At 42.4% G+C, this 16,680-nt stretch overlaps 1 protein-coding gene across 1 annotated transcript in view; it reads left to right on the top strand.

The window, feature by feature from the left end:
• The first annotated feature begins 10,500 nt into the window (after nucleotides 1-10,500).
• Nucleotides 10,501-16,680, top strand: part of hhatla (hedgehog acyltransferase like, a) — a 25,718-nt gene continuing 19,538 nt past the window's right edge. The window contains 2 exon segments of the mRNA XM_024136820.2: nucleotides 10,501-10,733; nucleotides 15,149-15,288. Of these exon segments, the coding sequence (XP_023992588.1) occupies nucleotides 15,183-15,288 (106 nt within the window). The 5' untranslated portion in view covers nucleotides 10,501-10,733; nucleotides 15,149-15,182.

Raw genomic sequence — 16,680 nt, 5'->3', positions numbered from 1 at the left:
ATAATTACAAATAATTGGTAGACTGCAAATTTACCGCAAGAAGCCCAACCAGATATAATGTTTGACTAAAACATAATCATTCCAAACGTTGCTAACATTTGCATAACATTTTGTGTCTCTCTATTCATTGTGGGAATACTTGAGAAAATATTTCTTAAATAAAAATCACTTGGAGATGATTTCTTGGTGTTTTTCCAGTCTTTTATGTCCAACAATAAAATAAAATAAAATATATATTCGATTTTTTTTAATATATATTTTTAAACTTGGGGTTCAAATAAAACCACACGTTGGCCAAATTCGTCCCACGGACCGCCAGTTGGAGAACCCTGATATAAAGCCTGCATGTTCAGGATAAACAGTAGACAGTACATGTACAGGTGCATCAAATATATATATAGTGTATTCTAGTCGAGGCTCATCCTGTATAACTAGTCCTACTGCTGTACATACCTTTTCGATTCATATACTGTCCATACTGGCTTTACACACCATATATACAGTCCCAGTCAAAAGTTTGGACACACCTACTCATTCAAGGTTTTTTCTTTATTTTCTACTGTTTTCTACATTGTAGAATAATAGTGAAGACATCAAAACTATGGAATAACACATATGGCATCATATAGTAACCAAAAAAGTGTTAAACGAATCAAAATATATTTTATATTTGAGATTCTTCAAAGGAGCCACCCTTTGCCTTGATGAAAGCTTTGCACACTCTTGGCTTTCTCTCAACCAGCTTCATGAGGTAGTCACCTGGAATGCATTTCATTTAACAGGTGTGCCTTGTTAAAAGTACATTTTTAATGTGTTTGAGTCAGTCAGTTGTGTTGTGACAAGGTGGTACACAGAAGATAGCCCTATTTGGTAAAAGACCAAAGTCCATATTATGGCAAGAACAGCTCAAATAAGCAAAGAGAAATGACAGTCCATCATTACTTTAAGACATGAAGGTCAGTCAATACGGAAAATTTCAAGAACTTTAAAACTGCATTCGCAAAAACCATCAAGCACTATGATGAAACTGGCTCTCGTGAGGACCTTCACAGGAAAAGATGACCCAGASTTACCTCTGCTGCAGAGGATAAGTTAGAGTTACCAGCCTCAGAAATTGCAGGCCAAATAAATKYTTCACAGAGCTCAAGTAACAGACACATCTCAACATCAACTGTTCAGAGGAGACTACATGAATCAAAACTTCATGGTCGAWTTGCTGCAAAGAAACCACWACTAAAGGACACCAATAAKAAGAAGAGACTTGMTTAGTCCAAGAACAAGAGCAATAGACATTAGACAGGTGGAAATCTGTCCTTTGGTCTGATGAGTCCAAATTTGAGATTTCCACTATGTCTTTGTGAAACGCAGAGTAGGTGAACGGATGATCTCCGCATGTGTGGTTCACACCGTGACTTGTTGAGGAGGTTGTGTGATGGTGTTGGAGTGCTTTGCTGGTGACACGGTCAGTGATTTATTTAGAATTCAAGGCATACTTAACCAGCATGGCTACCACAGCATTCTGCAGGGAAACGCCATCCCATCTAGTTTGAGCTTAGTGGGACTATCATTTGTTTTTCAACGGGACAATGACCCAACACACCTCCAGGCTGTATAAGGGCTATTTGACCAAGAAGGAGAGTGATGGAGTTCTGCATCAGATGAGCTGGCCTCCAAAATCACCCGTCCTCAAACCTATTGTGATGGTTTGAGATGAATTGGACCGCAGAGTGAAGCAAATGCAGCCAACAAGTGCTCAGCATATGTGGAAACTCCTTCAAGATTGTGGGATGAGTTTTGTATTTGTATTTTTTAGGGATCCCCATTAGCGGCTGCCAAAGCAGCAGATACTCTTCCTGGGGTCCAAATGTATTAAATTACTTACATTACACATAAAACAAAAGATAAAACAGTGCATCATATGACGTTAACAACATATCTACAATACAGAATGTTTAATACCACCATACAACAATATTACAATGGACGCGTATGCATGTGTTTGTACCTTTGTGTGTGTCTCTTCACAGTCCCCGCTGTTCCATAAGGTATATTTTTTTACCTGTTTAAAAAAAATCTGATTCTACTGCTTGCATCAGTAACCTGATGTGGAATAGAGTTCCATGTAGTCATGGCTCTATGTAGTACTTTGTGCCTCCCATAGTCTGTTCTGGACTTGGGGACTGTGAAGAGACCTTTGAGGGCATGTCTTGTGGGGTATGCGTAGGTGTCTGAGCTGTGTGCCAGTATTTTAAGCAGACAGCTCGGTACATTCAGCTTGTCAACACCTCTTACAAAAACAAGTAGTGATGAAGTCAATCTCTCYTCCACTTTGAGCCATGACAGATTGACATGCATGTTATCAATGTTAGCTCTCCGTGTACATTTAAGGSCCAGCCATGCTGCCTTGTTCTGAGCCAACCGCAATGTTYCTAARTCCCTCTTTGTRGCACCTGACCACACGACTGAACAGTAGTCCAGGTGCAACAAAACTAGAGCCTGTAGGACCTGCCTTGTTGATAGTGTTGTTAAGAAGGCAGAGCAGTGSTTTATTATGGACAGACTTCTCCACATCTTAGCTACTGTTGTATCAATATGTTTTGACCATGGCAGTTTTACAATCCTCGACTTGCTAAATTTCCACATTATTCATTACGAGATGTAGTTGAGGTTTAGGGTTTAGTGAATGATTTGTCCCAAATTCAATGCTTTAAGTATTTAGGAATAACTTATTCCTTGCTACCCACTCTGAAACTAACTGCAGCCCTTTGTTAAGTGTTGCAGTCATTTCAGTTGCTGTAGTAGCTGATATGTATAGTGTTGAGTCATCCGCATACATAGACACTCTGGCGGTACTCGACTCATGTCGTTAGTAAAGATTGAAAAAAGTAAGAGGCCAAAACAGCTACCCTGGGGGAATTCCTGATTCGACCTGGATTATATTTGAGAGGCTTCCATTAAAGAACACCCTCTGTGTTTTGTTAGACAGGTAACTCTTTATCCACAGTATAGCAGCGGGTGTAAATCCATAACACATAMGTKYTTCCAGCAGCAGACTATGATCGATAATGTCAAAAGCTGCACTGAAGCAACAAGACAGCCCCCACAATCATTTTATCATCAATTTCTCTCAGCCAATCATCAGTCATTTGTGTAAGTGCTATGCTTGTTGAGTGTCCTTCCCTGTAAGCGTGCTGAAAGTCTGTTGTCAATTTGTTTACTRTGAAATAGCATTGTATCTGGTCAAACAGCATTTTTTCCAGAAGTTTACTAAGGGTTGGTAACAGGCTGATTGGGYGGCTATTTGAGCCAGTAAAGGGGGCTTTACTAGAGGAATGACTTTAGCTTCCCTCCAGGCCTGAGGGCACACACTTTCTAGTAGGCTTAAATTTAAGATGTGGCAAATAGGAGTGGCGAAATCGTCTGCTATTATCCTCAGTAATTTTCCATCCAGATGGTCAGATCCTGGTGGCTTGTCATTGTTGATAGACAACAATMATTTGTTCACCTCTTCTACACTGACTTTACGGAATTCAAAATGACAATGCTTGTTTTTCATAATTTGGCAAAATATACTTGGATGTGTAGTGTCAGCGTTTGTTGCTGGTATGACATGCCTAAGTTTGCTTATCTTGCCAATGAAAAAGTAATTAAAGTAGTTGGCAATATCAGTGGGTTTTGTGAAGAATGAGCCATCTGATTCAATGAATGATGGAGCCGAGTTGGCTTTTTTCCCCTAAATGTCATTTAAGGTGCTCCACAGCTTTTTACTATCATTCTTTATATAATATATTTTTGTTTCATAGTATAGTTTATTTTTATTCAGTTTAGTAAAATGATTTCTTAATTTGCAGTATGTTTGCCAATCAATTGGACTGCCAGACTTATTTACCATATCTTTTGCCTCATCCCTCCCAACCATACAGTTTTTCAATTACTCATCAATCCAATGGGATTTAACACTTTTTACAGTCATTTTCTTAATGGGTGAGTGCTTATTAGTAACTGGAATAAGCAATTTCATAAATGTGTCAAGTGCAGCGTCTGGTTGCTCCTCATTACACACCACAGACCAGCAATTATTCTTTACATCATCAACATATGAATCACTACAAAACTTRTTGTATGACCTCTTATACACTATATTAGGCCCAGCCGTTGGAACTTTGGTTTTCCTAGATATGGCTATTATATTGTGATCACTACATCCTATGGATTTGGATACTGCTTTAAAGCACATTTCTGCAGCATTAGTAAAGATGTGATCAATACATGTTCATGATTTCATTCCTGTGCTGTTTGTAACTACCCTGGTAGGTTGACTGACAACCTGAACCAGGTTGCAGGCACTGGTTACAGTTTGAAGTTTTTTCTTGAGTGGGCAGCTTGATGAGAGCCAGTCAATATTTATATCACAGAGAAAATATACATATTATCCAGATACTGACTGTTARCACTTGGTGGTCTATAGCAGGTTCCCACAACAAYGGGCTTAAGTTGAGGCAGATGAATCTGTAGCCGTATTACTTCAACAGTATTTAACGTAATATCGTCTCTAAGCTTTACAGGAATGTGGTTCTGAATATCGACGGCCACACCGCCCCCTTTGGCATTTCTGTCTTTTCCGTAGATGTTATAACCATGTATTGCTACCACTGTATCATCAAAGGTACAGTGCCTTGCAAAAGTATTCATCCCCCTTGGCRTTTTTCCTATTTTGTTGCATTACAACCTGTAATTTAAATGGATTTTTATTTGGATTGCATGTAATGGACATACACAAAATAGTCCAAAGTCGTGAAGTGAATTTTAAAAAATTACTTAAAAATGGAAAAGTGGTATGTATTCACCCCCTTTGCTATGAAGCCCTTAAATAAGATCTGGTGCAGCCAATTACTGTCACGTTCCTGACCTTGTTTTCCTTTTGTATTGTTGTGTTTAGTGGGTCAGGACGTGAGCTGGGTGGGCAGTCTGTGTTGTTTGTTCTATGTTAAGTGTCAGGTTTAATTGACCTTGTATGGCTCTCAATCAGAGGCAGGTGTTTTCGTTTTCCTCTGATTGAGAGACATACATAGGGAGGTTGTTTCACATTGTTTGTCGTGGGTGGTTGTCTCCTGTGTCTGTATGTATGTTCGTACCACACGGGACTGTAGCGTTTGTTTGTAGTCGTGTACCTGTTCGTGCGTTCTTCATGTTGTATGTAAGTTCCAGGTTCAGGTCTGTYTACGTCGTGTTTGTTATTTTGTAATTTTCAAGTGTTTTCGTGTTCGTTTCGTAATTCAATAAATATCAGTTATGGCATCATACCTCGCTGCACATTGGTCTTCAGATCCCTCTCTCCTCTCCTCGTCCGAGGAGGAGGAATTAGAGTTCCGTTACAATTACCTTCAGAAGTCACATAATTAGTTAAATAAAGTCCACCTGTGTGCAATCTAAGTGTCACATGATCTGTCACATGATCTCAGTATATATACACCTGTTCTGAAAGGCCCCAGACTCTATAACACCACTAAGCAAGGGGCACCACCAATTAAGTGGCACCATGAAGACCAAGGAGCTCTCCAAACAGGTCAGGGACAAAGTTGTGGAGAAGTACAGATAAGGGTTGGGTTATAAAAAAATATCCGAAACTTTAAACATCCCACGGAGCACCATTAAATCCATTATTAAAAAATGGAAAGAATATGGCACCACAGCTTTGCAGTATCTGTCCATAGGACCACTTTAAGCCGTACACTCCACAGAGCTGGGCTTTACGGAAGAGTGGCCAGAAAAAAGCCATTGCTTAGAAAAAAAAATAAGCCAAAAGGCATGTGGGACTCCCCAAACATGTGGAAGAAGGTATTCTGGTCAAATGAGACTAAAATTGAGCTTTTTGGCCATCAAGCAAAACGGTATGTCTGGCGCAAACCCAACACCTCTCATCACCCCGAGAACACCATCCCCACAGTGAAGCATGGTGGTGGCAGCATCATGCTGTGGGGATGTTTTTCATCGGCAGGGACTGGGAAACTGGTCAGAATTGAAGGAATGATGGACGGCGCTAAATACAGGGAAATTCTTGAGGGAAACCTGTTTCAATCTTCCAGAGATTTGAGACTGGGATGGAGGTTCACCTTCCAGCAGGACAATGACCCGAAGCATACTGCTAAAGCAACACTCGAGTGGTTTAAGGGGAAACATTTAAATGTCTTGGAATGGCCTAGTCAAAGCCCAGACCTCAATCCAATTGAGAATCTGTGGTATGAATTAAAGATTGCGGTACACCAGCGGAACCCATCCAACTTGAAGGAGCTGGAGCAGTTTTGCCTTGAAGAATGGGCAAAAATCCCAGTGGCTAGATGTGCCAAGCTTATAGAGACATACCCCAAGAGACTTGCAGCTGTAATTGCTGCAAAAGGTGGCTCTACAAAGTATTGACTTTGGGGGGGGTGAATAGTTATGCACGCTCAAGTTTTCAGTTTTTTTGTCTTATTTCTTGTTTGTTTCACAAAGAAAATGATTTTGCATCTTCAAAGTGGTTAGCATGCTGTGTAAATCAAATGATGCAAACCCTCCAAAAATACATTTTTATTACAGGTTGTAAGGCAACAAAATTGGAAAAATGCCAAGTGGGTGAATACTTTCGCAAGCCACTGTATAATCTTAGTGAGTTTCAGAGTTATTGACTTTATGGACCTTGTTTCTCAGGCTGYATATGTTAATATAGGCTATTTTTAGCACTTTTCTGGGTTGCTTGATTGTTTTTAATGCTTTACTGGGAAGCTTATCAGAAGTAGACCTACTTATGTTATTTATGTTTGAGCTGATAGTGTAGGGTGAGCTGCACACAGTGGTCTTCCTATAAGGGCACACCGTCTCAGTGCTAACAGTGATCTTCCTACTAGGGCCCACCGTCTCAGTGCTAACAGTGGTCTTCCTACTAGGACACACCGCCTCAGTGCTAACAGTATAACTCTTGTTCATAGGCTCATGATTACTGCATACAGTAACTGTAGGATCAACAGAGGTATTCAGGACAATTAGGGGGACACAATTTAATTTACTTACATTGTGTCTGCCAATGCCCCTAGGATAATGTACATTTGATGCAGCATTATGACAACTCATTGTCACAATGGTTGGGATTAACTGAGCTCGTCTTGGGTCATTGATAAGTCATTGTTTCCACACAGCCGTGAAATGCATAGACAGAGTCCAGGAGCCAAGATGATTTGGATGGACTCCGTCATTCCTGGAGAGTATCTTCTGTTTCCAGAAGGTGTCAAAGTTATCCATAAAAGGGATTCCAGCAGAGTTACAGTAATCTTTAAGCCAGATGTTTTATGCCAGTAGCCTGCTGAATCTTTCACACCCGTAGTCCAACGATGGTACTGGACGTGAAATGACTGAGTCTTTTAATGCTAAAATTAGTTCTTTAAAATCAATTTTCAGATTTTCCGAGCTAGCCCTCCTGATGTCGTTTGACCCCACATGGACTACGACAGCGTCAGCTCCTGGCATCTGTGGTAGAACAGTAGGAAGCAGCCTTGTGATGTACTGTACTCATGCTCCTGGGTAGAACAGTAGGAAGGGTGCCTAGTGATAGGATCTGATACTTCAGAGGCAGCTCCGCTGGTACCATGGGTATGATACAGTAAGGGAGTAGGGCACTTGTTGAATTGTTTAACTAAGAGATCATGAGTCTTCTCTTGGGTTAGAAACAGTAGGCAGACAGTCATTGTGAGATCGCTCCTGCAGAGCTTGATCTCCTTGGTGAACAGTCACGTGAACACGCCTTGTAGTACTTGTACTCGTGCTCCTGAGTCTCCAGCTGCGCTGCTCGGGATAGCACTACAGGGTTAGTGAGAGAACAGCCTAATAGGTATATGTCAGCAGTCGTTACTACTCGGCATACACCTAAGGGTAAGAAACAGTAGGAAACCGCTATGCCGTGTGAGAGTATGTTTACCCTTTGAGGCTCAAGCTGCTGCCTGGGTAATGCACACCATGGTAGAGGCAGCCTCCTCGTTGATATGTTACTTGAGGTGCGACGTTGCTCACTGGGTAGACTTACAGTAGGAAGTATATGCCTGAGTGCATACCGTCTCCTCGTGAGAATACCGAGTATAAGCACTCGACTGTGAGGTAAGTCATGAGCACGCTCACGCGAGGATGGAACGGCAGCCTTGTAAGATTGTCCATCGCTATCACTCGTAGCCTCACTCTCGGCGGTCACGCTAACAGGATAGGAAAGCAGCGCTTGTGGCCTATGGTCAGGTGTGATTGCTCCCGTGCTCTGGTAAGACCAGTCGGAAGCAGTCCTTGTTGATGTGTCGCTGTACTCGTGCTCCTGGGTAGAACAGTAGGAAGCAGCCTTGTGATGTCCTGTACTCGTGCTCCTGGGTAGAACAGTCAGATGTTTCTCACCATAGAGCTGCCTATGATGACAGCTGGTGATGTTGAATGGGCCGGTCTCTCAGGCAGCCTCACGGTCTGATGAGGGTGTGAGTGCTGAGAATCTGAACCAGATGTAGAAGCCACTGGAGAGGAAGACAGAACAGAGGATGAAGACGCAGGTACCTCCGAATCAAATATCGAATGGAAAGCACCTAAGGAAGAGGGCGCCGGAACCTCTGGATCCAGGGCAACAAAGCTGTTTCTGGTCTGTGTCCGGTCCGGGCTTAACATCTCTAAGGAGGCCCCCGTTGCCAGGGGACTCTTTCTTCAACTTCCACGGCGAGTGACGTACCTCAATGGCTGATTGGTTGGGTCGAGAACAGTTCCGTTCTCCAGGGAAGGGGGAGACCCCTTCGGGGAAAGATCCCTGCTGAGCACCGGCCAGTCGGCTGTGGAGAGCCGGGGTGGAAGAAAAAGAAAAAGTAGGTGTGGATTCCCCAGTAGCTTGTCTAGGTTTGCTACCTGCTTTCTTAGAGTGGTCACTTCGCTACTGTAGTTCTCCACAAGCAAGCAATTGCTACATTGAAAGTCAGCGCGGTCCAGATCGTTCCCGGAACAAAGCAAAGTAAATACAGCTCCTGCAGCGCTGGAAACGTTCAATAGYGACCTCCATTTGAGACCGCCGAGCCAGCTAGGCTAGCTGGGCTTCCGTGTTTCTCCCCCTATGTGGAATCTGGCAGGATCCCAGGACAGACAGCTGCGCTCACAGCAGCTAAGACCAACAGAGTTGCAGCATCCAAAATGAAATACAAGTATATAAAAACAAAACTTACAAGGAAACATTGTCAACTTAAAAAAAATTAATAAATAGGTCTCTTGTCCAGCTTTCGTTCAGCCCTCAGCGTTCAATAACAAACAACATACATAGCCTGATCCGGTGGATATCATTCTCATGAAGCGGAAACAGAGTGAAGGAAAAGCAGCCAACAAGTGCTCAGCATATGTGGGAACTCCTTCAAGACCGTTGGAAAAGCATTCCAGGTGAAGCTGGTTGAGAGAATGCCAAAAGTGTGCAAWGCTTTCATCAAGGCAAATGTTGGCTATTTTGAAGATATATTTTGATTTGTTTAACACTTTTTTGGTTACTACATGATTCCATATGTGTTATTTCATAGTTTTGATGTCTTCACTATTATGCTACAATGTAGAAAATAGTAAAAAATAAAGAAAAACCCTTGAATGAGTAGGTGTGTCCAAACTTTTGACTGGTATTGTATTTATATTCCGGACTCTGACATTGCTCATTCTAATATTTCTTTGTGTGTATTGTTTTGAATTGTTCGGTATTACTGCACTGTTGGAGCTAGAAACCTAAGCATTTCACTGCACCTGCGATAACATCTGCAAAATATGTGTACGCGACCAATAACGTTTTGATAGCAGGCATAGGTAGTTGCAGGTCTGTCGAGATCTTCACAATTACTATAATAATCTGCGCAGAATCTCGAATGGCATTGATCAATTGCACCATGTACTTTAATGTAATCTCAACTACAATCCGGGTCATTTGGTTCTGCCATTAGATGAAGCACAGTGATAACACAATCTCGTTTAAAAAATATAAACAAAATATYTGACGTTGTGTATTCCCATTTGAAATTTGCTGTGCTTTTAAATGGTTGAAAGCGCAGTGAAAGTGACAGACATTTGGGTGAMAACTAAACCAAAAATCAGACATTGTTTTTCCATTGGAATTTGGCTGTGCTTTTAGATGGTTAATAGCAAAGTGATAACACATTGGAAATTCAACTCACTTTTGAGTGGGTGAATATAGCTTGTAATCTCATTGATCAACGTCTCAACCAAGTTTTACCCAATTACCCACGTTGAAATGACGTGGTGTGACCAGTGGGTAGCGTATCAGTTCAATGTATGAACATTCATGTAGGCTATGGAATATGATATAGCAGAACCATCATCATGTCAGAGAAGGCTGCGACAGTATCCATTCCATTCTCTCTCTGCACTGTGGAACCTGCGTCCGTTTTGACAGGCAGTCACTGGACCACCTCTCACTGCGGCGCAGTTCTAAAAAAGATAAATATATCCCGCAGAGTGGCACCCACACCCCCACGCCCACCCCCACCCTAGTTCGCAACATCCTCAACTGCTGCGCCTGGCTATCACAGGGGGTACGGCACCGGCGTTACCAAAAGCAGGGACGGAATGAATTAGAAAAACAAAACGCCGTACAAACACAAACCCCTTTTACTTCTTCTTTTTTCTTTTGACATTTTGGAGAGAGGGACAGCAATACACCCTGTAACCTGTCCTGTGGCTGAGAAGCGGATAGAAAGGTCAGTAGAACAGGTGCGTTATCGGAGGACTGTGACATAATCGCATAGAAAAAACGGTAGAATTTTACTGCGACAATGTGTCGTTACATGCTGGCAGCATAGGCGGTTTTAGAACAATAGACCTACCGCTAAATAGCCTTCAATTTGTATGCAACACACTCAAGCCGTTGCTAGAGTTCTTCTTTGGCATTAGAAAGATCTTGGCAATTGGGTTTGTTATTCCAACTCCATTTAACTCTCTCAACTTGGTGCAGTGTGGCCATATAACCCTGTTTTTATATGCCAGCGCAGGTGCGTTATTCTTCCAACTATAGTCATAATATGAACACAGTCTAGGCCTATAGCTAGTTGTGTATTCCAGTGCACCTTTCTTGGACATTTTATGCGATGCTAATTTACACTGTGGTGTGATTCCCCCGATGCGTCTCAGTGCAGATATCACATAGCATTGCAGCTGCTGTACGGTGGCGGAGAGAGCGAGAGAGCTCAACTGCTATGGCTAAAATAGGAGAGGAGGTAGGATTGCTCAGCTGACAGTGCTGATTCTGGGGATCTCTGAGCAGGGCAGTTTGTGAGGCGTTACAGTCCAATTTAGAACACGCTGTCTCTGTCGCTGTCACTGACTTGTCCCTCCGAAGCTTAACAGGAAAATATACTTTTTCTAGAGATCCAACTGTCACAATGTTATGTTGTTAAAATGTTCTCACATTACTACTGTTACCATTATCGTTGTTTTCACATTATAAACAGTGTGTGAAACAGTGTAGGCCTACAGTTGAGGTTGATAAGGGAGGACTATTTTATTTTCAAACTGTACAAGATATCTTGTATTGCAATCAGGGTCAGCTCAGGGCATAAGAGACATTGGTTGTCAATTAGGGCCCCGGCCACTAGGGGGCCCCGACCCCAAAAACATTTATCACTTTTTTATTTAAAAACATTGGAACTCAGTTAGGGTCTCAACTTACTGTTAAAAGTTACAGTAGTAGAATACACAAGGTGCAAGTTCGACATTTGGTTGTGCATCAGCACTCGATTAGCCATGTCAGCTAACTATTTTTAGATTGGTAAATGAGCCTAGACAGTCATCTAAACTTGTTGTAATCATGACTGAATACAGACCAGGCACAGGCCCACATACATTTTGTTAGTCACTCTCATGCATATCATTAACATGGCATAAGTCATGGCAAAATGTACARAATTGCAGGAAATGTACTTTAAAACATATTTTTTCTCTCTCTGCCTTCAAGTTGAGGGCCACAAAAAATGTTGCCCCGCGCAATGGGGAGGGCCCGTCCAACCAAATCTTGCTAAGGGACTCCAAAAGGCTAATTGTTATGATTGCAATTATCAACAAAGATCAAAGTTATGCAAAAAGTTATGCAAATAGCTTCTGTGGCTTTTTTAAAACCTTTTTAAGACTAGGTTTAGCATTTCAAGTAAGCCAAAGTTCCTAAGTAAGATGGCATGTTATCCGTAGTTCAGGTTCCTGTGTAGCATTTTACAGAAACAGAATACTTTACATACAGGGGCCTTCAGAAAGTATTCACAACCCTGGACTTTTCCCACATTTTGTTGTTACAGCCTAAATTTAAAATGGATTAAATTGAGATTTTACTGTATCTGTAAAGTCCCTCAGTCGAGCGGTGAATTTCAAACACAGATTCAACCACAAAGACCAGGGAGGTTTTCCAATTCCTTCGCAAAGAACGGCACCTATTGGTAGATTGGTTWAAAAAAAAGCAGACATTGAATATCCATTTGAGCAAGTTATTAATCACACTTTGGATGGTGTATCAATACACCCAGTGTACAAAGATACAGGAGTCATTTCTAACTCAGTTGCCGGAGAGGAAGGAAACCGCTCAGGGATTTCACCAAGAGGCTAAAGGTGACTTTAAAACAGCTACTGTACCGAGTTGAATAGCTGTGATAGGAGAAAACTGAGGATGGATCAACAACRTTGTAGTTACTCCACAATAACAACCTAATTGACAGAGTGAAAAGAAGAAAGCTTGTACAGAATACAAATATTCCAAAACATGCATTGTGTTTGCAACAAGGCACTAAAGTAATACTGCAAAAAATGTGGCAAAGCTTTTRTCCTGAATACAAAGTGTTATGTTTGGGACAAATCCAGTACAACACATTACTGAGTACCACTCTCCATATTTCCAAGCATACTGGTGGCTGCATCATGTTCTGGGTATTCTTGTAATGTGTGAAGGAGTGGGTAGTTCTTTAGGATAAAAAAAGAAATGGAATGGAGTTAAGCACAGGCAAAATCCTAGAGGAAAAACTGGTTCAGTCTTCTTTCCACCAGATACTGGGAGATTAATCACCTTTCAGCAGGACAATAACCTAAAACACAAGGCCAAATATACACTGGGGTTGCTTACCAAGAAGACGGTGAATGTTCCCGAGAGGCCAAGTTACATTTTTTGACTGAAAATATATGGCAAAACCTGAAAATGGTTGTCTAGCAGTGATCAACAACCAATTTGACAGAGCTTGAAGAATTTAGAAAATAATAATACAAATGGGGAATGAGTCAAGGGGCGTGATGCCCTCTAAAGGCACGTGATGCCCTCTAAAGGCACGTGCCTATAAATGGCACAGTGATGCCCTCTAAAGGCACGTGTCACCTGCCCTCTAAGGCACGTGAATGCCCCCTAAAGGCACGGGATACCCCCTAAAGGTTCAGGAGATGCCTCTAAAGGCACCGTGATGCCTCTCAAGGCACGGATGCCTCAAAGTACGGATTGCCCTCTAAAGGCACGTGATGCCCTCTAAAGGCACGTGGATGCCCTTCTAAAGGCACGGCGGATGCCCTCTAAAGGCACGGGATGCCCTATTAAAAGGCACGTGATGCCCTCTAAAGCACGTGATGCTCCTCTAAAGGCACGGATGCTCCTCTAAAGGCACGTGATGCCCATAAAGGCACGTGATGCCCTCACAAGGCACGGATCCCTCTAAAGGCACGTGATGCCCTCATAAGCACGTGATGCCCTCTAAAGGCACGGATGACTTAAAGGCACGGGATGCCCTCTAAAGGCACGTGATGCCCTCATAAGCACGGATCCCTCTAAAGGCACGGGATGCCCTATAAAGGCACGTGATGCCCATCCTAAAGGCACGTGATGCCCTCTAAAGGCACGTGATGCCCTCTAAAGGCCACGGGATGCCCTCTAAAGGCACGGGATGCCCTTAAAGGCAACGTGATGCCCTCAAAGGCACAGTGCATGCCCTTCTAAGGCAACGTGAAGATGGCATCCCTCTCACTAAAAGGCACGTGATGCCCTTAAAGGCACGGATGCCCTATCTAAAGGCACGTGATGCCCTCAAAGCACGTGATGCCAAAGGCACTGGCCCTATAAAGGCACTGATGCCTCTAAGGCCCACGTGATCACCTATAAAGGCAAAGTGATGCCCTCTAAAAGCACGTGACAGCACATGCCCTCAAAAGCCACGTGATGGCCCTCTAAAGGCACGGGATGCCCGCTCTAAAGGCACGTGATTGCCCTCTAAAGGCACGGGGAGATGGCCCTATAAAGGCACGTGATTTGAACTCCCTCTAAAGGCACGGGATGCCCTCTAAAGGCACTGTAGGCATACAATAACAGCAGAACCATATTCTTATACAAGGCTTAGTTCTATAAGTGTCAATGGTTGTTTTTTCCCCATCATTATACTTTCAACCTATTGCACCTAAACACTGCTTTTATGCTAGAGTAATGGAATACATTCACTTTTTTTTGTTGGCTTGTTAATATCACATTTCTAAAAAATGAAAAAGATCAGTCTCCTATTTTCAACGTTTGAACCGAGTACTTGTCTTTCACACAGGATGGTTGCAATGGTTTAACAGTATTTATGCAACGTGTGTATTGTTTTTGTGACAGTGACTGACACAGAAGCTTGCAAAAATACATTAGTTCATGAACAGAACTCAATATGGGTGTTTCTTGTTGTTGTTTTGAACCATTACTGACCGGTGTTACTGAGAATAGTCAACATCTCCTTGAGGTGAATTCTTCTCCATAGCAGGTCAGTATTGTCATTTCATTCCAAAGTGGTTCTGTCTCTCTCTCTCTCTATCCCTCCTTTCTTTCTCTCTTCTCTCTTTCTCGCTTTCTCTTCTTCTCTCTTTCTCGCTTTCTCGCTCCTCTCTCCCTTCTCTCTCTCTCTCTCTCTCTCTCTCCTCTCTCTCCTCTCTCTCTCTCTCTCTCTCTCTCTCTCTGTCTCTCGCTCTCTGTCTCTGTCCTCTCTGTCTCTTCGCTCTCTCTCTCTGCTCTCTCTCTCTCTTTTCTTTCTCTCTTTCTCTCTCTCTATCTCTCTCTCTCTCTTATAATATATCATGTTCCTACTACAATTTTAGCCTGTTCTAATATCCTCCTTTCCCTTCCCCTCAGGTCCCCTGTGTGTGTTTAGTGCCAGAGATCCACCATGAGGCTCAAGGCAGCCCTTCCTAAGCTGGAACTCTACCTGTACGCAGCGGTTCTCTACCTGTCTCTACTATGGGCTGGCACCTGGATATGGGACGCCTCCGCTGGTGAGTAGTGGACCATGAGTTGTTATTGGACCTGTCGCAAATTACACCCTATTTTCTATTTAGTGCACTGGGGCACTAATTAATTAAGGAATAGTTTTACCATTTGGGACGTGCCTATGATGTAACTGTATTGTTGATTTGATGTGTCTGATGTCTGAATTGCAGCTTTCTTGGGACAGGTCTCCCTTGTAAAATATTAATCTCATAGCTATCCACATCATGTCCTATGCACTCTGCCTTCATAACCAACCTGTATTCTATCACACTCTGATAAAAAACTGACTCTGCAGAACATGGCTCAGCATTTTTTTCGTATAGATTTTCCTCCCTGTACATTATCCTCAGTTAAGCGGTCTATTTAAACCTCTCGCCTCGTCACGTTGCTTGACRTGTTTGCGTCTACAGTATCTGATTGAAATGAAGAGGCCTTAAAGTCATTCTTATTAGATTCATCTGTGTATTATGAGTATCGGGTTATTATAATAGGCCTAATTAGCAGCTATAATTGTCCTACTCATTAGATAAGGAGGATATTCTTGGTGTCTAAATGACARAACGTGTCGAGGAGTCAAACACAACCAGAAATACTGTCGTCTGCCAACGTATTATATTTGTAATAACTTGTAAACATGTATATACAATATTTATAAAGGCATGTGTGAAAGGCTTTTTTAATGAAAGTCATTATGAAGTGTTACCAGCCAGTGTTCAGTTTGCTTACTAAGCTATTCAGAGATGTTATCGATGTCCTGCAGAAGAGCTGCATGGTACAATGCTGCACTATAGTCCGGCGTTATCTCCGTGAATTGATTTGAATAAAGTGACGGGGCAGATTATGTAACCTCTGTGGATGGATGCAAGAGCAGGGAGGGAATTACGCACGCCGCAGTCTGTGTGCACTGCAGTCGGGACCGTGTCAAACTGAGGTAGTGTTAGCGTTGTCCTTTAGTATTCTGCTCAGCCCAACTCCAGCCTACATGGTAATAGAGGGATTTCTTTAGCCCACGTCGCTAGCTTGTAAACAACGACTGGGTTATAGAATAAAGACTATGTACAGTATGCTGCTGCAACCACCACTACAATGGGACAATAAAGACTTTCTGGATTATGGGGATGATGTTCACTTGCTTTCCTCTCACTGTCAGTTGTGGTTTAAAGTACAGTAGAGTAGAGTACAGTACAGTACAGTAGAATACAGTAGAGTACAGTCGAGTAGAGTACAGTACAGTACAGTAGAATACAGTAGAGTACAGTCGAGTAGAGTAGAGTACTGCAGAGTAGAGTACTGCAGAGTAGAGTACAGTAGAGTAGAGTACAGTACAGTAGAGTACAGTAGAGTACAGTACAGTAGAGTAGAGTACAGTACAGTACAGTACAGTAGAGTACAGTAGA

Source organism: Salvelinus sp. IW2-2015, unplaced genomic scaffold, assembly GCF_002910315.2.
Source record: "Salvelinus sp. IW2-2015 unplaced genomic scaffold, ASM291031v2 Un_scaffold1024, whole genome shotgun sequence".
Classification (NCBI taxonomy): domain Eukaryota; kingdom Metazoa; phylum Chordata; class Actinopteri; order Salmoniformes; family Salmonidae; genus Salvelinus; species Salvelinus sp. IW2-2015.
Note: the sequence above shows the minus strand (reverse complement) of the source record. Positions and strands in the feature narration are given on the sequence as shown.